We start from the raw sequence: 22645 nt of genomic DNA, 5'->3' as shown, positions 1-22645 counted from the left end.
AATATATATTGGTGTCTGGTGTAAAAATTAAAGACTTTTAACCTGTTCGCATCCATTTTTAGTCTTTTGCACCATTTTTTATGGTATTGGGTAACACAATGGCTTAATTTGAACCATTTAAGCCTGGTTGCTATGGACACACTGCCTAGCAACCATTTTTCCATAGGTTTGCTAAGCAGCAGTACCCTAGCAACCAGCGTGTCTTAAGATTTCTTAGGCCAAGCTCACATAAAGCCGAGGACGGAGAAGGGGCATGGAGGCTTGGCCGAGCCATAATGCTCTGGTTAATCTGGTGCAGACAGATTATTACAGCCTGACAACTGCTGCTAAGGAGAGTATTCCTAACAACCAAGCTGTCAGGTATCACAGAGCTAGTCAGGGATAACCCCTTTTATTGCCCATACAGCTTAAAACCAAAATTGAGCACAAAAACCTCTTTAGTCTCCCTGAGAACAGTTTAAACTGGTTAGAAAGTATGTCTATGAGGTATTAGGCTGACACAACTAGTTTTGGGATAGACAGGTACATGAATGTCTTTTATGCCCTTACTAAAGATGGCGACCGAATGACGGGCGCCGGGTAATGACGTCAGCTGGAAGCTCCGCCCTTCCCCGGCTGCAGTGTGCTTCGCTTCGCTTCCTTTCACGCCTGTGCTGGCAGGAGTCAGTAGGCCGCAGACATGGGGATCCTGGAGAAAATCTCCGAGATCGAGAAGGAGATCGCCAGGACCCAGAAGAACAAGGGTGAGATGGGGGAAGGGTCTGCACTGGAGACGGATATAGGGGGATGATATAGTGGGGAGGCCCTGCAATGGTCGCTATAGTGGGGGGATCCTCCTTTACTGGTTATAAGGGGGTATAGCGGGCAGGATTTGTACTGATGATAGGGGGATATAGGGGGCAGGACCTAGTATTGGTTATAGGGGGGATACAGTGGCAAAGGCCCTGCACTGGTTAGTGAGGGGGATATAGTGGGGAGGGCCCTGCACTGGTTATAGGGGGGATATAGTGGGGAGGGCCCTGCACAGGTTAGTGAGGGGGATGTAGTGGGGAGGACCCTGCACTGGTTATAGGGGGGATATAGTGGGGAGGACCCTGCACTGGTTATAGGGGGGATATAGTGGGGAGGGCCCTGCACTGGTTAGTGAGGGGGATATAGTGGGGAGGACCCTGCACTGGTTAGTGAGGGGGATATAGTGGGGAGGGCCCTGCACTGGTTAGTGAGGGGGATATAGTGGGGAGGGCCCTGCGCTGGTTAGTGAGGGGGATATAGTGGGGAGGACCCTGCACTGGTTAGTGAGGGGGATATAGTGGGGAGGACCCTGCGCTGGTTAGTGAGGGGGATATAGTGGGGAGGACCCTGCACTGGTTAGTGAGGGGGATATAGTGGGGAGGGCCCTGCGCTGGTTAGTGAGGGGGATATAGTGGGGAGGACCCTGCACTGGTTAGTGAGGGGGATATAGTGGGGAGGGCCCTGCGCTGGTTAGTGAGGGGGATATAGTGGGGAGGGCCCTGCGCTGGTTAGTGAGGGGATATAGTGGGGAGGGCCCTGCACTGGTTAGTGAGGGGGATATAGTGGGGAGGACCCTGCGCTGGTTAGTGAGGGGGATATAGTGGGGAGGGCCCTGCGCTGGTTAGTGAGGGGGATATAGTGGGGAGGGCCCTGCGCTGGTTAGTGAGGGGATATAGTGGGGAGGGCCCTGCACTGGTTAGTGAGGGGGATATAGTGGGGAGGGCCCTGCGCTGGTTAGTGAGGGGATATAGTGGGGAGGGCCCTGCGCTGGTTAGTGAGGGGGATATAGTGGGGAGGGCCCTGCACTGGTTAGTGAGGGGATATAGTGGGTGGGGCCCTGCACTGGTTAGTGAGGGGGATATAGTGGGGAGGACCCTGCACTGGTTAGTGAGGGGGATATAGTGGGGAGGGCCCTGCACTGGTTAGTGAGGGGGATATAGTGGGGAGGGCCCTGCACTGGTTAGTGAGGGGGATATAGTGGGGAGGGCCCTGCGCTGGTTAGTGAGGGGGATATAGTGGGGAGGGCCCTGCGCTGGTTAGTGAGGGGATATAGTGGGGAGGGCCCTGCGCTGGTTAGTGAGGGGATATAGTGGGGAGGGCCCTGCGCTGGTTAGTGAGGGGGATATAGTGGGGAGGGCCCTGCGCTGGTTAGTGAGGGGGATATAGTGGGGAGGGCCCTGCGCTGGTTAGTGAGGGGGATATAGTGGGGAGGACCCTGCGCTGGTTAGTGAGGGGGATATAGTGGGGAGGGCCCTGCGCTGGTTAGTGAGGGGGATATAGTGGGGAGGGCCCTGCGCTGGTTAGTGAGGGGGATATAGTGGGGAGGGCCCTGCGCTGGTTAGTGAGGGGGATATAGTGGGGAGGACCCTGCACTGGTTAGTGAGGGGGATATAGTGGGGAGGGCCCTGCACTGGTTAGTGAGGGGGATATAGTGGGGAGGGCCCTGCGCTGGTTAGTGAGGGGGATATAGTGGGGAGGGCCCTGCGCTGGTTAGTGAGGGGGATATAGTGGGGAGGGCCCTGCGCTGGTTAGTGAGGGGGATATAGTGGGGAGGGCCCTGCACTGGTTATAGGGGGGATATAGTGGGGAGGGCCTTGCACTGGTTAGTGAGGGGGATATAGTGGGGAGGGCCCTGCGCTGGTTAGTGAGGGGGATATAGTGGGGAGGGCCCTGCACTGGTTAATAGGGGGGATATAGTGGGGAGGGCCTTGCACTGGTTAGTGAGGGGGATATAGTGGGGAGGGCCCTGCACTGGTCAGTGAGGGGGATATAGTGGGGAGGGCCCTGCACTGGTTAGTGAGGGGGATATAGTGGGGAGGGCCCTGCACTGGTTAGTGAGGGGGATATAGTGGGGAGGGCCCTGCGCTGGTTAGTGAGGGGGATATAGTGGGGAGGACCCTGCACTGGTTAGTGAGGGGGATATAGTGGGGAGGACCCTGCACTGGTTAGTGAGGGGGATATAGTGGGGAGGGCCCTGCGCTGGTTAGTGAGGGGGATATAGTGGGGAGGGCCCTGCACTGGTTAGTGAGGGGGATATAGTGGGGAGGGCCCTGCGCTGGTTAGTGAGGGGGATATAGTGGGGAGGACCCTGCGCTGGTGTTAGGGGGATATAGTGGGGAGGGCCCTGCGCTGGTTAGTGAGGGGGATATAGTGGGGAGGGCCCTGCACTGGTTAGTGAGGGGGATATAGTGGGGAGGGCCCTGCACTGGTTAGTGAGGGGGATATAGTGGGGAGGGCCCTGCACTGGTTAGTGAGGGGGATATAGTGGGGAGGGCCCTGCACTGGTTAGTGAGGGGGATATAGTGGGGAGGACCCTGCGCTGGTTAGTGAGGGGGATATAGTGGGGAGGGCCCTGCACTGGTTAGTGAGGGGGATATAGTGGGGAGGGCCCTGCGCTGGTTAGTGAGGGGGATATAGTGGGGAGGACCCTGCGCTGGTGTTAGGGGGATATAGTGGGGAGGGCCCTGCGCTGGTTAGTGAGGGGGATATAGTGGGGAGGGCCCTGCACTGGTTAGTGAGGGGGATATAGTGGGGAGGGCCCTGCACTGGTTAGTGAGGGGGATATAGTGGGGAGGACCCTGCGCTGGTGTTAGGGGGATATAGTGGGGAGGACCCTGCGCTGGTGTTAGGGGGATATAGTGGGGAGGGCGCTGCACTGGTTAGTGTGAGGATGCTACACGGGCTTGGTATATGGCCGCCTATGATCTCTTCCCGTTTGTCTTCCAGCCACTGAGTATCACTTGGGATTGCTGAAGGCGAAGCTCGCCAAGTACAGAGCCCAGCTCCTCGAGCCCTCCAAATCTGCTGCCGCCAAAGGAGAGGGCTTCGATGTGATGAAATCCGGCGATGCCCGAGTGGCACTGATCGGGTTCCCCTCTGTGGGTAAGGTCGGTAACCACCCTGATCCCTTGTGACTACCTGTACTCTAATTCTGCATAACAGCATCAATCTGCCATATACCAGACCTGAACACATCCAGAGCTGCATTCTAAATGGTTGCACTTGTGCAGACTCGCACCGCAGTGAGATGCCATCCTATAGCGCTTGTTGCTCTCCTGCATTATGGAGGATGTGACATAGTAGATTCCGCATTTGGCCTGCAGGGGCAGCAGTGACATCCGGCAACATAAAGGGGTATTTCACCCACAAACATATCAACCATCCCCTGTGCATGTGATTAAGTCACTGGGGTACAGATGCCTGGTATTTCTCCGATTGCAGCCGAGCAGTCAGGAGGAGATTGACTAGATCCTTAGTTGCTCTTGCTCAGTGCTGCCCCCTACTCAGACTCTATCGATGTTTCATGAACAGCTGGGCACCGCATAGAATTGTGAATGCAGCTCTGGATGTTACTGGAGTATGATGATAATGTTACCATTTACCTATAATGTTCTTTGAATGTTTTTTTGGAATTTTGATATCGTTTTCCAGTCCACATTTCTGAGTCTGATGACCTCCACCGCTAGTGAGGCCGCCTCCTATGAGTTCACGACGCTGACGTGCATCCCGGGAGTGATAGAGGTGAGGCTGATTGGAATTTTGCATGATTTTTTTTTTTTTTTTTTTTTTCACCGTACCATTTTCAAGAGCTCTGCTTGCTGTTATTAACCCCTTAGTGACCAAGCCAACGTTTACAATTCTGACCGCTGTCACTTTGTGATAATTACTTTGGAATGATTCAAAGAATCCCACTGATTCTGACATTTTCTCGTGACATATTGTACTTCGTGTTAGTGGTAAAATTTCTTCTATATGACTTGTCTTTATTTATGAAAAAAATGGAAATTTGGCAAAAATGTTGAAAATTTTGCAATTTTCAAACTTTTAATTTTTGTGCCCTTAAATCAGAGTGTCTTGTCAAACATAATAGTTAATAAATAAGATTTCCCACATGTCTACTTTACATCAGCACAATTTTGGAAAAATAATTTTCTTTTGTTAGGACATTATAAGGGTTAAAAGTTGACCAGCGATTTCTCATTTTTCCAGCAAAATTTACAAAACTATTTTTTTAGGGACCACCTCACATTTGAAGTTGCTTTGAGGGGGCCTATATGACAGAAAATACCCAAAGGGGACACCATTCTAAAAACTGCACCCCTCAAGGTGCTCAAAACCACATTCAAGAAAATTATTAACCCTTCAGGTGCTTCACAGGAACTGAAGCAATGTATAAGGAAAACACTAACATTTAACTTTTTTCACCCAAAAAAAATTTTTTAGACCCAAACTTTATTTTCACAAGGGTCACAGGAAAAAAGTGGACTGCAAAATTTGTTGTGCAATTTCTCCTGAGTACACAGATACCCCATATGTGGGGGAACACTACTATGAGGACACATGGCAGGGCTTGGAAGGGAAGGAGCAGCATTTGACTTTTTGAACGCAAAATTTGCTGGAATCGATGGCGGACCCCATGTCGCGTTTGTAGACCCCCTGATGTGCCTAAACAGTGTAAACCCCCCACATGTGACCCCATTTTGTAAACCACACCCCTCAAGGATTTTTATCCAGGGGTATAGTGAGCAGTTTGAATCCACAGGTACGACACATTAGGTCGTCATATTGAATATATCGTCATTAGTGTTGAGCGCAAGTGCTCGCTACTCCAGTTTGCATCGGGCGCTCGGGTATGCACCGAATATCGCTGGTGCTTGAGTGACATGCCCTGCCCCACATGTTTCTTGGCTGTTAGACATCCCCAAAAAAACTTGCAGGGATCTGTGATACTCGGTGCATACCAGAGCATCCAATGCAAACTCGAGTAGCGACGACTTGCGCTCAACAATAGCCGTCATATTGTCATCGGTGTTTTTTTACTTTTGAAAACCCCCCAATTCTAACTTCAGTGCTAACCCCAACTCTAACCATAGCCCTAACCCCAACCCTAACTGCAAAGAATGGAAAAAATAAAAAAAAAATTATTTTATCATTTTTAAGTAACTAAGAGGGTGACAAGGAGGGGTTTATTTACTATTTTTTTCTTAGGGTCTATGACAGTGATCAAAATGAATTAATAGGAATAATTTCCTCTTGTCGCCGAGTACCGGCTGGCAGATCTCGGCAGGCGCACTGCGCATCCCGCCGCCATCTTCTTCCAGCGGAGGTATCGGGGGGGGGCTTGGGGGACCCCATTTTTCTCACCTCTGGTATGCTAGATCATATCAGAGGAGAGAGAAATGATTTGTAAATCTAACTTTTTATTTAATTTTATTGTGATCGCTATTATTCGGTGAATAACTGCGATCACATGACAGGGGACCGTAAAAACCACATAAGTGAACATATATTTCCCTATAAAATTCAAATTTATTTATCTCAATTAAAGACCAACCCAGTGAAAAACTGGTATGTATGAAAAATACCATAAGATAAAAACCTAACCTAGACGATACCCTACAATAGAACGAGGCTTTTTTCCTGCCTAGCTGTGGAGGTTGGCACCCTAATAGGACGATTTTGGCGCCCCCACTCAAGGTAGGCTTTCCCTCACTCCCCTAGTTCACCCTGGCAAAAAAAGGTGGGAAAAAAATGTCCAAAAAGAGCAGAGGTGAAGTGAGTCTTGAAACTAAATAGGTACCCAATAAGTATAGTAAAAACCAAAGTACATGACCTTTTCCTTCCAAGAGATCAGAGGGACTGCTCAATCACAGTAATGTATATATTTAGAGTCTTATAGGCACATACAACAATAATTATGGCACACATTTTTTTCTTCATATAAGTAATGAGACATGTGTTAAGCAATAATGTCAGCAAAATCCCTCAGTTATTAGGCAATGATGATGTCCTCGTCTACTATGGCAGGCAGCATCCATTTGAGTACAACCTCCTGATGAACCGTACCATTTACAGGGAAACGCGTCGGGGTGCACCTGAGTCATAAGTCCTACCTTGGGGGAATATGGGTGGCACCTTTTTTGGTTATATCGCTTATCTATTAACCATGGGACTGTTTGGTGCTATTTGTCAGCATATGAGGAGTTTGGAGGACACCTGATATGAGAACTCATATAATTATACTGAATTGCCTATTAGGGTGCCAACCTCCACAGCTAGGCAGGAAAAAAGCCTAGTTCTATTGTAGGGTATCGTCTAGGTTAGGTTTTTATCTTAGGGTGTTTTTCACTGGGTTGGTGTTTTTTAATTGAGATGAATAAATTTGAGTTTTATAGGGAAATATATGTTCACTTATGTGGCTTATTATTTCCTAAGGGATCCTTATTTGAGCTTGACTGTAAAAACCAACCCGGTTCATGTTCTCCAGGGTCTCCACTACTCCTGGGAGCCAAGACCCCAGAGATTTTCTGACGCTGGGGGTCGCTATACCCTTATTTCTCGGCTCCGTTAAATAGCAAAGTACCCTTAACTGCCACCGTTTATAAGGCTTTTTGGCGGTCGGTAAAAGTAGAAATATTAGATACTGTTAAGCCACTGAATGAAATTCTGAGTGTCCCCATTCACTGACAGCAAGCAGAGCTCTGCTTTAGCTTTTTACACATCTAAACTGGGGAAACCACCTGTCGTTTGGGCCGTCCGTGATACCTTTCTGTGCTTTCAGTATAAAGGAGCGAACATCCAGCTGTTGGATCTGCCGGGAATTATCGAAGGTGCAGCACAAGGTGAGTGCTAGCTCTTGCGTTCACAGACCAGGACGTCGATGCTCCTGATAATCGTCTGTGATGCTCTGCATGAGCGGGGCACGCTGCATCGTCCATAATGTACCCTATACTATATCCCCCTGTAGGAAAGGGCAGAGGTCGCCAGGTCATTGCTGTCGCTCGGACATCGGACGTGGTCATTATGATGCTGGATGCCACGAAAGGTGAAGTCCAGAGGTGAGCAGTCCGTGGTGGCACCAGATCACGCCCTGCTTGCACTTGGTGGGCACTCCTATTATACGCTCACTGTCGTGACTTTCTTTTCACCAGATCCTTATTGGAGAAAGAGCTGGAGTCTGTCGGTATACGGCTGAACAAGGAAAAGCCCAATATATACTTTAAGGTAAGTGATTGGAAAATACAGGAATATATGGGGTTCATGGAGCTGGGGTTTTTTTCTTTTTTTTTTTGCATAATTTTGTCAGTTTTCTTAGTAATTTCCTCCCAGTATAATAACGTGTATATAGATAGATCCCATTACACAAAGTTTGGGGTCCGTACATATAATGTAAATGTTGAGTTAACCGATTGGTGGTTTTCACACGTGATTTCTTAGTTGTGACCAAACATGTTATTTCTGTACTAATGGAGATGAGCGGTGCCTGGATGCCACTGCTGCCGCTATCCTCACGGGGATCATACAGCGGAGCAAAAAAACATAATAATCACCCAGGCCACTGCTCCTATTAACTTGTCAGTGGATCCTGACGAAATATGGGCAACTTAATGTGCGTTCACATGCTGCATTTTTAGAAAAATGTTGTAAAAAGAAAAAAAAAAAACTTCCAAAATTTGAGACAAATTGTCGCTTTTTTTTTTTTTGCTCCATATCATACATAGACAATTTTCTGCTACGGAAAAGTAGTAGAATTTCTACCTTACGTGGCGCCACTTGCCAATAATGTTTGATTTTCTTTATCGCCTTATTGGGGGACACAGATTACCATGGGTGTATGCTGCTGCTCTTTCTTGGAGCCTTCATTGGGGGACACAGCACCCTCCCTGTTTAAGTTGTACCGTGTTGGGTCTTCGAGTCCCTTGTTGGGTTGGTACATATGTTCATGGTTTTTGGTTGCTTCTCCTACTGCTTTTTCACCAACTGAGGTGCTTGGTGCCTGTCGGTGGGTGTATACTAGGGTGACCGCAAAAAATCGATGTCGGAATTTTGTCCGTCTGGACCCCACAAAACGATTCCCCTTTCTATATATTGAGATAGCCAAAATTTGAGCTCGATCAAACGACGTTAACCCGTGCCGCTCTTCGCTCAAAGTTTGAAAAAATCCAAATTGAGGCATTTTAAGATTTAGGTATTTTGCATAGTCTGTTAGACTATAAAGAATGTGACAACAACATTGCAGAAATAGCCCTGACCAAATTTTCGAACCATTTGTGGTATTTGAATGCAGAGTTGGTGGGATTATCGTTTTTTGATCCCACCATTACAGACACCATTGCTCAGTAGCACAGATGAACCATCAGAGCACACTAGGGTTGTAAAGCCAAAAGTTAGGAAAGAAAAATTAAAAGAGGTAGGAAGTAACCGACTTTAACGACCTTCTGACAAAAGATGAAGAACAAAAGCATTATGTCCTGCAAGTTGTAAGCAAATGCCGAGCATTATATTCTGACGTTTCAAAAACTACTTTAACAAAAGCTCTAGAATAGATTAGATAACTATGTAAAATTATCAACTCATGTAGGTTAGCGTGCTCTGATGGTTCATCTGTGCTACTGAGCAATTTATTAGCCATTAACAACTTTTCATTGTCTGTAATGGTGGGATCAAAAAACGTTAATCCCACCAACTCTGCATTCAAATACCACAAATGGTTCGAAAATTTGGTCAGGGCTATTTCTGCAATGTTGTTGTCACATTCTTTATAGTCTAACAGACTATGCAAAATACCTAAATCTTAAAATACCTCAATTTGGATTTTTTCAAACTTTGAGCGACGAGCGGCACGGGTTAACGTCGTTTGATCGAGCTCAAATTTTGGCTATCTCAATATCTGGAAAGGGGAATCGTTTTGTGGGGTCCAGACGAACAAGATTCTGACATTTTTTCCCCCCCATATGAGATCCGGTCACTCTAGTGTATACTGCCGGGGAGGAGCTAATTTTCTTGCTTTGCTTAGTGTCAGCCTCCTAGCAGCAGCAGCAGCATACACCCATGGTAATCTGTGTCCCCCAATGAAGGCTCCAAGAAAGAGATTTTACGGCAAGAACCCAAAATCCCTCTATTCCATGCCGAAACAAGATTATAAATCAGTTGCAGCCGTTTCGCACTCATGGCGCTTCCTCATGGGCTCTTAGAGGCAGGAGACCAAAGACCTGAAACTGCCATAGACTGTTATTTGTCTCCTCGTTGTGGCATGAGTGATCAGTAGTGAGTGCTTCTACTTTACTCTTGTGTTTTTTGTTTTTGCTGTAGTATTTTTCTATTTGTCTTAATATTGATAAATTATATTTTTTTTTTAATAAAAAATATTTAAAAAGAAAATTTTGTGTGTGTGGGACTGAACACCAAGCTACGACTGACCACATGCAGCTTAATTGGTGGATTGAGGTGGAGTTGCCTTTAACACATTCACATTGTTAATTTTTTTTTTTTTTTTTTTTATTTATTGCTAGCCCAAGAAAGGAGGTGGCATCTCATTCAACTCGACTCTCCCCCTGACCCAGTGCTCCGAGAAGCTGGTACAGCTCATTCTGCACGAGTACAGTATCCATCCTGCTTGCTGCAATGTATCTGTCCATATAATGGAGGAGGCTGAGTGTGTGGTGGTCCTGCCATACAGCTCCTCGGATCCAGCCCATAATTCTTATGGTCCTAGAGAATGGTGATTGACAGTACAAGGGGTTGTATATGACGGCAGCCATATTTGCATGATGCAAATGATGAGAAGTAGAGGATTGCTATAATCCGTGATTGGTCTCTGCAGTAGCATCCTTCATGGACCATTATTGCTGGGGTGCTGCATACACCTAAAACATACATTCACCGCAACCTATAGATTGGACCTTAATGAGCTTTTCACCAGAAATGTTCAACGCCGAGGTCCTGTTTCGGGAGGACTGCAGCCCGGATGACTTCATAGATGTCATTGTCGGAAACAGAGTGTACATGCCATGTCTGTATGTAAGTAGATGGGAAATATTCAGAATGTCTGATTGGGCCGTATCTGCACGGAGGATCCATTATTATATTCTGCAGGGTTTTGGTTTGACGGATAGGAGTATGGAGGAATTGGTATTGTTCTATTCAGTAACCCCCTTATTGTTCTCCCAATATATCATCGATAGGTGTATAATAAAATAGATCAGATCTCCATGGAGGAGGTGGACAGACTGGCCCGGCAGCCGCACAGCGTGGTCATCAGGTGAGAAGTGGAGTCTTCTGTGACCTTTCTCGCATCCCATCCCCCATCCCCTCTCTGGCTCTTCCCGCGTCCCATCCCCTCTCTGGCTCTTCCCGCGTCCCATCCCCTCTCTGGCTTTTCTCGCGCGTCCCATCCCCTCTCTGGCTTTTCTCGCGCGTCCCATCCCTTCTCTGGCTTTTCTCGCGCGTCCCATCCCCTCTCTGGCTTTTCTCGCGCGTCCCATCCCCTCTCTGGCTTTTCTTGCGCGTCCCATCCCCTCTCTGGCTTTTCTCGCGCGTCCCATCCCCTCTCTGGCTTTTCTCGCGCGTCCCATCCCCTCTCTGGCTTTTCTCGCGCGTCCCATCCCCTCTCTGGCTTTTCTCGCGCGTCCCATCCCCTCTCTGGCTTTTCTCGCGCGTCCCATCCCCTCTCTGGCTTTTCTCGCGCGTCCCATCCCCTCTCTGGCTTTTCTCGCGCGTCCCATCCCCTCTCTGGCTTTTCTCGCGCGTCCCATCCCCTCTCTGGCTTTTCTCGCGCGTCCCATCCCCTCTCTGGCTTTTCTCGCGCGTCCCATCCCCTCTCTGGCTTTTCTCGCGCGTCCCATCCCCTCTCTGGATTTTCTCGCGCGTCCCATCCCCTCTCTGGCTTTTCTCGCACGTCCCATCCCCTCTCTGGCTTTTCTCGCGCGTCCCATCCCCTCTCTGGCTTTTTCTTTTTTAGTTGTGGAATGAAGCTGAACCTGGACTATTTACTGGAAATGTTATGGGAATATTTAGCACTTACCTGTATCTACACTAAGAAGCGAGGAGGTAATGATGTTTTACTCTCTCCCCAGCCAGTTGGATGCTTTTGTCATGTCTGAACTATTTAACAAGGGTTAATTAAGTTCCCTTCCACCTTTACTGAGTGGATTTATATGTAAGCTCCTTTTGCTCTGACCTTAGTGCTTGACAAGAACCGATCAGTGAATTCAGTGGGAACTCTGTAATGCTTCATTTTCCCTGTGGAGGCGCTGTGAGGAAATGAACACTTGCTGCCACCCAGCTGTTATAACCTGTGATCTTACCTCCCTCTTCATCCACAGAGCGGCCTGATTTTGCAGATGCCATCATCCTCCGTCAAGGCGCCTCTGTGGAGCACGTGGTAAGAATTCCTCTTGTTTGCTGCAGTCTTATAGGCGTTTAATCCTACTCTATAATAACCAAGGACACTTTATCAGCAATTATTAAAACCAATAGATTGCAGAAAAAAGATACCTTCTGTTTGTGTGTAATTTGTGAATTTCGGGGGAATAGCTTACACCAAAAACTTATGGAAATGGACTCCTAAATGGGCGCTGCTGTGCGCGATTCAAGTTCTGTTTTGGTGTCGTGTTCCAGGTCACTGGTCGTGAGGATTTGCCTGTATAATAATTATATCTGAGCAGATCTGACTGTAAAGTCACACGTAGGAAACTGGTCAAAAATATTTGATGGCACAAGACAGTAACATGTTGTCCAAATTTGTTACAGCAAGTCTGAATTTAGTGTCACCGGTCAAACTGCATATAATATTAAACTATTATTGGACCTGATGAGGCTCATGTACTTACCTTGATAATGTCAGAAAACCTGTATAATTTTTTTTAACACTGTATACTCCTCAGTGTCTTTCCTGCTGAATCGCCTTCAATCTAGTTTTTGCAACAGCCCCTCACTGTCCTTCCTCCCTGCTGCTGCTGACTCTCCACCTATTCTGATGGACAGCTTTTCATTGTGCTTCCTAACTGCTGCTGAATCTCCATCAATCTAGTTTTATCGATGGCTCCCCTCACTGTCCCTTGCTGCTGAATTTTCATCTATCTTGATGGACATCCCTTACTTTCCCTGCTGCTGGTGAATTTTCATCTATCTTGATGGACATCCCTTACTTTCCCTGCTGCTGGTGAATTTTCATCTATCTTGATGGACATCCCTTACTTTCCCTGCTGCTGGTGAATTTTCATCTATCTTGATGGACGGTTCCTTACTTTCCCTCCTCCCTGCTGCTGCTGAATCTCCATCCTGATGGACAGCTCCTCACTGTCCCTGCTGCTGAATCTCCATCTATCCTGATGGGACAGCTCCTCAATGTCCCCTCCTACCTGCTGATGCTGATTCTCCTCCCTCCTATCCTGACTGACAGCTTTTTTTCTGCTGCTGCTGAAATCTCACACTGTTTAGTACAAGCTGCAGCTGTCAGTCATCCTGGCCAAATGGAGACTGAATACTTTTGGATGTTCATTTTAATACCAGAATTAGCCAGATTTTCAAAGTAAGCACACTAGTCTCCTCAGATGTAAAAGATCTAATTAATAATTTATGCAGGCTGCACTGTAAAATATTTTTTATTTTAATACTTGTTTAATCTGTCAGGAGGAGAGCTGGGGCTGACTCTGTGACTCAATCATAGCTTCATGGCTGCTAATAGCGGATGCTATAACTTTGCAGCCTTAATTCTATCAGACAACTCATAGAAGCTGTTACCTTTCACATATATGTATTTTATTTCACTTGGAAGTTTTTGTTTTTTTCTAGTGTCACCGGATTCACAGGACGCTTACCAGCCAGTTTAAATATGCGCTAGTTTGGGTGAGTATATAGTGAATGTGTTGCTGCTTTATTGTCCAAGATTATAAGAATATCACTGCTGTCTGCCTAAAATTGTCACCCCGTCCACTGGTTGCATGTGGTTTTTCAGCTCAGTCCCAATAATTAACTTCTTTATGATGGCAGAATAAATAATAACTGCTGTGTAGGCTGAAGAATGGAAAACAGTGAGTGCAGCTCTGGAGTATAATACAGGATGTAACTCAGGATCAGTAATGTATGTACACAGTGACTGCAGCAGCAGAATAGTGAGTGCAGCTCTGGGGTATAATACAGGATGTAACTCAGGATCAGTAATGTATGTACACAGTGACTGCACCAGCAGAATAGTGAGTGCAGCTCTGGGGTATAATACAGGATGTAACTCGGGATCAGTAATGTAATGTATGTACACAGTGACTGCACCAGCAGAATAGTGAGTGCAGCTCTGGGGTATAATACAGGATGTAACTCAGGATCAGTAATGTAATGTATGTACACAGTGACTGCACCAGCAGAATAGTGAGTGCAGCTCTGGAGTATAATACAGGATGTAACTCAGGATCAGTAATGTATGTACACAGTGACTGCAGCAGCAGAATAGTGAGTGCAGCTCTGGGGTATAATACAGGATGTAACTCGGGATCAGTAATGTAATGTATGTACACAGTGACTGCACCAGCAGAATAGTGAGTGCAGCTCTGGGGTATAATACAGGATGTAACTCAGGATCAGTAATGTATGTACACAGTGACTGCACCAGCAGAATAGTGAGTGCAGCTCTGGGGTATAATACAGGATGTAACTCAGGATCAGTAATGTATGTACACAGTGACTGCACCAGCAGAATAGTGAGTGCAGCTCTGGGGTATAATACAAGGTGTAACTCAGGATCAGTAATGTAATGTATGTACACAGTGACTGCACCAGCGAATAGTGAGTGCAGCTCTGGGGTATAATACAGGATGTAACTCAGGATCAGTAATGTATGTACATCGTGACTGCACCAGCGAATAGTGAGTGCAGCTCTGGGGTATAATACAGGATGTAACTCAGGATCAGTAATGTATGTACATCGTGACTGCACCAGCAGAATAGTGAGTGCAGCTCTGGAGTATAATACAGGATGTAACTCAGGATCAGTAATGTATGTACATCGTGACTGCACCAGCAGAATAGTGAGTGCAGCTCTGGAGTATAATACAGGATGTAACTCAGGATCAGTAATGTATGTACATCGTGACTGCACCAGCAGAATAGTGAGTGCAGCTCTGGAGTATAATACAGGATGTAACTCAGGATCAGTAATGTATGTACATCGTGACTGCACCAGCAGAATAGTGAGTGCAGCTCTGGAGTATAATACAGGATGTAACTCAGGATCAGTAATGTAATGTATGTACACAGTGACTGCAGCAGCAGAGTAGTGAGTGCAGCTCTGGAGTATAATACAGGATGTAACTCAGGATCAGTAATGTATGTACATCGTGACTGCACCAGCAGAATAGTGAGTGCAGCTCTGGAGTATAATACAGGATGTAACTCAGGATCAGTAATGTAATGTATGTACACAGTGACTGCACCAGCAGAATAGTGAGTGCAGCTCTGGGGTATAATACAGGATGTAACTCAGGATCAGTAATGTATGTACACAGTGACTGCACCAGCAGAATAGTGAGTGCAGCTCTGGAGTATAATACAGGATGTAACTCAGGATCAGTAATGTAATGTATGTACACAGTGACTGCACCAGCAGAATAGTGAGTGCAGCTCTGGAGTATAATACAGGATGTAACTCAGGATCAGTAATGTAATGTATGTACACTGTGACTGCACCAGCAGAATAGTGAGTGCAGCTCTGGAGTATAATACAGGATGTAACTCAGGATCAGTAATGTATGTACACAGTGACTGCAGCAGCAGAATAGTGAGTGCAGCTCTGGAGTATAATACAGGATGTAACTCAGGATCAGTAATGTAATGTATGTACACAGTGACTGCACCAGCAGAATAGTGAGTGCAGCTCTGGAGTATAATACAGGAGGTAACTCAGGATCAGTAATGTAATGTATGTACACAGTGACTGCACCAGCAGAATAGTGAGTGCAGCTCTGGAGTATAATACAGGATGTAACTCAGGATCAGTAATGTAATGTATGTACACTGTGACTGCACCAGCATAATAGTGAGTGCAGCTCTGGAGTATAATACAGGATGTAACTCAGGATCAGTAATGTAATGTATGTACACAGTGACTGCACCAGCAGAATAGTGAGTGCAGCTCTGGAGTATAATACAGGATATAACTCAGGATCAGTAATGTAATGTATGTACACAGTGACTGCACCAGCAGAATAGTGAGTGCAGCTCTGGAGTATAATACAGGAGGTAACTCAGGATCAGTAATGTAATGTATGTACACAGTGACTGCACCAGCAGAATAGTGAGTGCAGCTCTGGAGTATAATACAGGATGTAACTCAGGATCAGTAATGTAATGTATGTACACTGTGACTGCACCAGCATAATAGTGAGTGCAGCTCTGGAGTATAATACAGGATGTAACTCAGGATCAGTAATGTAATGTATGTACACAGTGACTGCACCAGCAGAATAGTGAGTGCAGCTCTGGAGTATAATACAGGATGTAACTCAGGATCAGTAATGTAATGTATGTACACAGTGACTGCACCAGCAGAATAGTGAGTGCAGCTCTGGAGTATAATACAGGATGTAACTCAGGATCAGTAATGTAATGTATATACACAGTGACTGCACCAGCAGAATAGTGAGTGCAGCTCTGGAGTATAATATAGGATAAGTAAGGTATGTACACAGTGATCTTGACTGTCGGGCCTGGTTACATTGATATTAGCAAATTTTGTAATCTGGATAGTAGTTCAAACTTCAACATGGTGGCCTAGTAGGATACATTTTGTTAACTTCAGATGTGATTTTGTAGCTATTTCTGACTTTTTTTTTGTATGTTTAGGGAACCAGCACCAAATACAGCCCGCAGAGAGTCGGACTGACGCACAACATGGACCATGAAGACGTCATCCAAATAGTCAAGAAATAAAATGGCTGACTAGACCTATGCATAGAAGTTATTTACAGCTGCCTTACACCCTCTTTTTAAATCTCCCAAAAAAACGACATAACGCACCTGAAACACAACACTCAATGTTACAGCCACAAATTGTGAGCTGTATCCTCCGGAATGGACGCTGTTGATATCGGAGCCATGCACCACCCCAACCTCGTTACATAAGGAACTGGAGAGAGATTCTGGCATATAGCAAATACACAATCTCTGTACCTTTGGTCTAATTCTTGTTTCTTAGCAAATTTTTGGGGTACCATTTATTAAAATCGTCTGGCCCTTGGCAACCAATCATATCTCTGCTTTTAGGTCTGGCACCACTCTGAACAAATGAAAGGTTTGCCGTGATTGGTTGCTATGGGCAACAATGTTTGGTTTGCTGTCAATTTTGACATCCTTCAGGGACGTAAAATACAGTGAAACAGGAAATTTTACGAGGAAATTTTTTTTTTTTTTTGTTTTTTTTTTTATTCCCTACTACCCCTAATTTCCATCGCTCTTACCTCCATGAGGCTTGACATTGCTATCATTCCATCAATTGCTCTATATATGAGCTGGTGGTGGATGGGCCGCATTGAAAAATGTCAATAAAAGCTAAAAAGAAAAAAAAAAATCAAAGCCATCAAAAAGGTATCAATAAAAAAAAGCAAACGCTCACTCAGCCCTCAATCAACATAAAATGAAAACGTCAGGTCCTGGAAAATAGTGAGTTTTTTATTTTTTTATACTAATTTATGAGTTTTGTTTGATTTTTTTTCTCTCAGAATTTTTATACTAATTTTTTTTTTTTAATTACATTTTTATAGTTTGAGACAAAAATTTCACCATTTAAAAAATTTGTAGGTTTTTTTTTTTTTTTTTACTACCATATTCACACTGACCTGCAGACTCCGTGTTACAAGGTCATTTTTACAGCAAAGTGTTCGGCGTAAAAAATAATTATGGGGAATGTTTTTTTATTTATTTTATTTTTTTTTTTTCTTAGGGTCTGGTCATGGAATGCATTTGTTTTGAGAGATTAGTCTGGGGCTTATGTTTATTTTGGGGTCTCTGTTAGGCCTGTTTCACACATCCGTTTGTGACCATCTGTCAAAATCCGCCGTTTTGCAAAAAAAACGGATCCGCTATTTTCCCTTTTTAACCCTGAATCTCGTCTGACTGCTGGCAGAAAATTCTCTCTCTCTCGCCACTCATCTCCTGCACCTGCGATGCTCCTCCTCGCCTGCACCATCTTCGCTCCTGCACCCGCGTTGCTCCTCCTCGCTTGCACCATCTTCGCTCCTGCACCCGCGATGTCTCCCCACATCCTGTGATGCTCCTCGCCTGCACCCGCGATGTCTCCCCACATCCCGTGATGCTCCTCCTCGCCTGCACCATCTTCCCACATCCTGCGATGCTCCTCCTCGCCTGCACTCGCGATGACTGCCCACATCCCGCGATGCTCCTCGCCTGCACCCGCGATGACTGCCCACATCCCGCGATGCTCCTCCTCGCCTGCACCCGCGATGCTCCTCCTCGCCTGCACCCTAGATCATCGTTCCTCGTCGCCTGCTCCCGCGATGACTGCCCACATCCCGCGATGCTCCTCCTCGCCTGCACCCTAGATCATCGTTCCTCGTCGCCTGCTCCCGCGATGACTGCCCACATCCCGCGATGCTCCTCCTCGCCTGCACCCTAGATCATCGTTCCTCGTCGCCTGCTCCCGCGATGACTGCCCACATCCCGCGATGCTCCTCCTCGCCTGCACCCTAGATCATCGTTCCTCGTCGCCTGCTCCCGCGATGACTGCCCACATCCCGCGATGCTCCTCCTCGCCTGCACCCTAGATCATCGTTCCTCCTCGCCTGCTCCCGCGATGACTGCCCACATCCCGCGATGCTCCTCCTCGCCTGCACCCTAGATCATCGTTCCTCGTCGCCTGCTCCCGCGATGACTGCCCACATCCCGCGATGCTCCTCCTCGCCTGCACCCTAGATCATCGTTCCTCGTCACCTGCTCCCGCGATGACTGCCCACATCCCGCGATGCTCCTCCTCACCTGCACCCTAGATCATCGTTCCTCGTCGCCTGCTCCCGCGATGACTGCCCACATCCCGCAATGCTCCTCCTCGCCTGCACCCTAGATCATCGTTCCTCCTCGCCTGCTCCCGCGATGACTGCCCACATCCCGCGATGCTCCTCCTCACCTGCACCCTAGATCATCGTTCCTCCTCGCCTGCTCCCGCGATGACTGCCCACATCCCGCGATGCTCCTCCTCGCCTGCACCCTAGATCATCGTTCCTCGTCGCCTGCTCCCGCGATGACTGCCCACATCCCGCGATGCTCCTCCTCGCCTGCACCCTAGATCATCGTTCCTCGTCGCCTGCTCCCGCGATGACTGCCCACATCCCGCGATGCTCCTCCTCGCCTGCACCCTAGATCATCGTTCCTCGTCGCCTGCTCCCGCGATGACTGCCCACATCCCGCGATGCTCCTCCTCGCCTGCACCCTAGATCATCGTTCCTCGTCGCCTGCTCCCGCGATGACTGCCCACATCCCGCGATGCTCCTCCTCACCTGCACCCTAGATCATCGTTCCTCGTCGCCTGCTCCCGCGATGACTGCCCACATCCCGCGATGCTCCTCCTCGCCTGCACCCTAGATCATCGTTCCTCGTCGCCTGCTCCCGCGATGACTGCCCACATCCCGCGATGCTCCTCCTCACCTGCACCCTAGATCATCGTTCCTCGTCGCCTGCTCCCGCGATGACTGCCCACATCCCGCGATGCTCCTCACCTGCACCCTAGATCATCGTTCCTCGTCGCCTGCTCCCGCGATGACTGCCCACATCCCGCGATGCTCCTCCTCGCCTGCACCCTAGATCATCGTTCCTCCTCGCCTGCTCCCGCGATGACTGCCCACATCCCGCAATGCTCCTCCTCGCCTGCACCCTAGATCATCGTTCCTCCTCGCCTGCTCCCGCGATTACTGCCCACATCACTGGTATGAATTCCCAGGCGCGGTTCCTTTAAATTTTTAACCGCCGGATCCGTACATCCGCCGATCTGTTGCCACACGTTCCTGTCAGTCTGCCTGCGGATCCGTTTTCCGCTGTTTTGGCGGGTTTAGACTGACAGGAAAAACTGAAGTGTGAAACAGGCCTTAGCTGTCCCCACGGTCAGTTTATTTAGGAGGAAGGGGTTGGTTTTAGGACCTATATTATTGATGTGGGAATGAAGGGGGTCTGGTTTGCAGTCCTCAGTTTAGAGTGTCCTAATCTGGGGGGGGGTTACGAAAAATTGGGTCATAAGCGCTTAATCGTGTAACGCTGGGGTCTCGAGTAACTGTGGTGCTGCATGGTTTTTATTCAAAATGGCTGCACACCTCCCTCTCTAGTTTCCTCCTTTCAGGTATCACAGCGTCTCCTTTTATATACCAAAGTAGATTTTGGTGTTGTGGCCGATTCCTAAAGCGGTGGCGGCAACTAATGTCCTGCAAAGTGGGACTACAAGAGTGACCGGACCTCTGACCAATGAGAATGCAGAGTTTTGGAGGGAAAGAAGAGGCAGGATCTTCAGAGGCGTGTGTCTGAGCGCCACAAGGAATTCTGACTGGAAAATGAAAGGTCTGTGAGGAGAAATGGACACTACTGACCGGGAAGAGGAAGATCAGTGAGGTATAAATGAAAAATGGTGGCAATAAGGGAATTAAAAGGACAGTACCAGCCCTCTAAAAAAAAAAATTACATACCTGAATCCATGACCTTATGGGCACCATTTTGCGCTCGTATAACATAAAAAAAAAAGTCCAGCCTGCAACCAGGTCCAATTACCCAAACAGAATTAAATCATGTTATACCAAGTTCATGGCAATGTGCCCATATTTTATATTTGTGTGAAATCTGCTGCAAAGGGGCCATTTTACCTCAGTGGCTACTACTTTTGTTTTAAAAAGTTGTTCACACACAACGTATTTTTAGCGGTTTTGCCAATAAAACCGCTAAAAATAAGCTTCCCATTAATTTCTATGCATTTTGCACTTTTTGTGCATATTGATGCGTTTTTTTACCGCGAAAAAACCCGCATCGCGGTAAAAAACGCAGCATGCTCATTAATTTCGTGGATTTTTCCGCGTTTCTGGCTATGTCTATGCGTTTTGAAAACGCGCCGGAAAAAAACGCATCAAAAATGCGCAGACAAAAAAGGCGTGATTTCTGGGAAGGGAGTCAGGTTTTTGAGCAGAAATGTTCTGCTACGTCTGCACTTAGCCTAAAGCTGGCCTGGCAATGAGCTAAGGAGTCCTGACAGGAGGTAATTGCGTGAAGAGCGGTGAGGACTGTGCCGGGGTTCCATTAATTACAGTAGGATCTGTGCACGGCGGTCACTGGGCGTCAGACAATCGCCTCAGTCACTGCGGTCGGGAGCGCATTTATGCCTGGACATTCCCTTCATAGATTTACATAAGTGTGTAACGGATTATATAGGAAAGTACATGTGGCGCCCCTGAGGCTCGGTCGCCACAGAGGTACTGCACCTCCTCCTGAGGTGTGGTGCCCCACCATCCAGGTAAGTTGGAAACTCCTGACCACGCTCCAACACTCGCATCCCACACAATAGAGTAGTTCAGCATAACCACATAGCGGCTCCCTGCTTAGAGAGAAGCAGAGCACCTTTGGTGGTTCCCTGCTTGGAACACTAGACGTGTTGGGAGGTGGGTGGAGTTTAGACTAGATATAAAAGAACGGGATAGTTCCAGGATTCAGGTTCAGTCTGACACAAGGTTGAGGAAGAGAGAGGAGGCCACTCAGAGAGGAGTGGGGATCCCTGGAAGAAGGGATGGAGGAAGGAGTGCTGCAGCTGCCTGAGTGACCTGAGCCAGCTGGCACGGGAAAGGAAAAAGGAGAAAGACGTAGAACTGAAGCCTGAGCTTCCATAGAAGGGAAAGACAAGTACGGAACGTAGGTGTAAAAGGGAACAGAGGACGTGGGTTAGAGGAAGAACCCTGCCTAGAAGTTCTAAGCGCAAGGCCGAGGCCCGGTCCCCGAGGTTGTATGGACACTAATGGTTCTGCAGCAGACACCGGTGGAGTAGTGGGCTGTAAATGCACTACTCCCATCTAAGACTTGGGGGCACAACAGCAACACGGATAGAGAGCCGGGACTCAGGAGTAGAGAGTTCCCGAAGCAGGCTACAGCTGTCTGCCGTACAAGTAGAGTTCTTGGGAACATCTGTTAGGAGGAACTCCAGTGTAACTCAGTACTAGGAGATCTTCACACTTAAAGGCGCTATAGAGGAGACATTCAGAAAAGGCACATAAGTTGGCGGAGTGTGGAAGGGAGCTTTCCATCTTGCCTGGAGGTTGACTGAGTCCCTGACCAGGAGGACACGGCACGGAAGCGGGCACTACAGTCTGTGAGTAAAGCTTTGGAACTACATGCCCTGGTGTCCTCCAATCCTTCCTGCGTCCGTCCGCCTAGCACTGCTACATCCCCTGCGCCAGACACTACACCATTCCAGTGTCTCCACATCTACACTGCCCTGGGACAACAGCCCTGCCTGTGGAGGGCTATACCATCCTTGCTGCACCACACCATCTGTCCCAGAGGATCTGTCTGCAGCGTCGGCTTGACACCTCCCTCGCCGAACACCACAGGTGGTACAAACTATTCATCTAACTACATTTCACCATTCACTTCTACCCCTATTACTTGAGCACCCAGGGCCACGGTCCGGGTCACCGCTGCTGTGACACATCCCGCTGACACCGGCCCGGTACCGAGTACCCCACGGCCCTGGGAGGGCGACCCATACACATCAGTAGGAAAGTGCTACAGCAGCTGAGGTGTGTATGATGAGGTTCTGCAGCAGTTGAGGTGTCTATGATGAGGTTCTGCAGCAGCTGATGTGTGTATGATGAGGTTCCGCAGC

At 47.7% G+C, this 22645-nt stretch overlaps 1 protein-coding gene across 1 annotated transcript; it reads left to right on the top strand.

Annotated features, from left to right (window-relative positions):
- Nucleotides 1-586: 586 nt before the first annotated feature.
- On the top strand, nucleotides 587-17031 carry DRG2 (developmentally regulated GTP binding protein 2). Its single transcript, XM_073558483.1, has 13 exons — nucleotides 587-743; nucleotides 3739-3899; nucleotides 4444-4533; nucleotides 7574-7634; nucleotides 7760-7850; nucleotides 7944-8016; nucleotides 10305-10395; nucleotides 10715-10812; nucleotides 10977-11053; nucleotides 11753-11841; nucleotides 12117-12175; nucleotides 13588-13641; nucleotides 16630-17031. The coding sequence occupies exons 1-13, from the start codon at nucleotides 680-682 to the stop codon at nucleotides 16714-16716; spliced, it is 1095 nt and encodes a 364-aa protein (XP_073414584.1). The 5' UTR covers nucleotides 587-679; the 3' UTR covers nucleotides 16717-17031.
- Nucleotides 17032-22645: the final 5614 nt, after the last annotated feature.

Source organism: Dendrobates tinctorius, unplaced genomic scaffold (assembly GCF_039654945.1).
Source record: "Dendrobates tinctorius isolate UK_male_01 unplaced genomic scaffold, ASM3965494v1 ptg000257l, whole genome shotgun sequence".
NCBI lineage: Eukaryota > Metazoa > Chordata > Amphibia > Anura > Dendrobatidae > Dendrobates > Dendrobates tinctorius.
The sequence above is the reverse complement of the archived record's forward strand: the minus strand, read 5'-3'. Positions and strand labels throughout refer to the sequence as shown.

What these genes read in the sequence shown, in the direction of transcription:
- DRG2 (XM_073558483.1), top strand. Translation starts at nt 680, where the DNA reads ATGGGGATCCTGGAGAAAATCTCCGAGATCGAGAAGGAGATCGCCAGG. An exon ending in GGTTCCCCTCTGTGGGTAAG is followed by an intron (nt 3,900 to 4,443) that starts GTCGGTAACCAC and finishes ATCGTTTTCCAG; the next exon opens with TCCACATTTCTGAGTCTGAT. An exon ending in CCGCACAGCGTGGTCATCAG is followed by an intron (nt 11,054 to 11,752) that starts GTGAGAAGTGGA and finishes TTTCTTTTTTAG; the next exon opens with TTGTGGAATGAAGCTGAACC.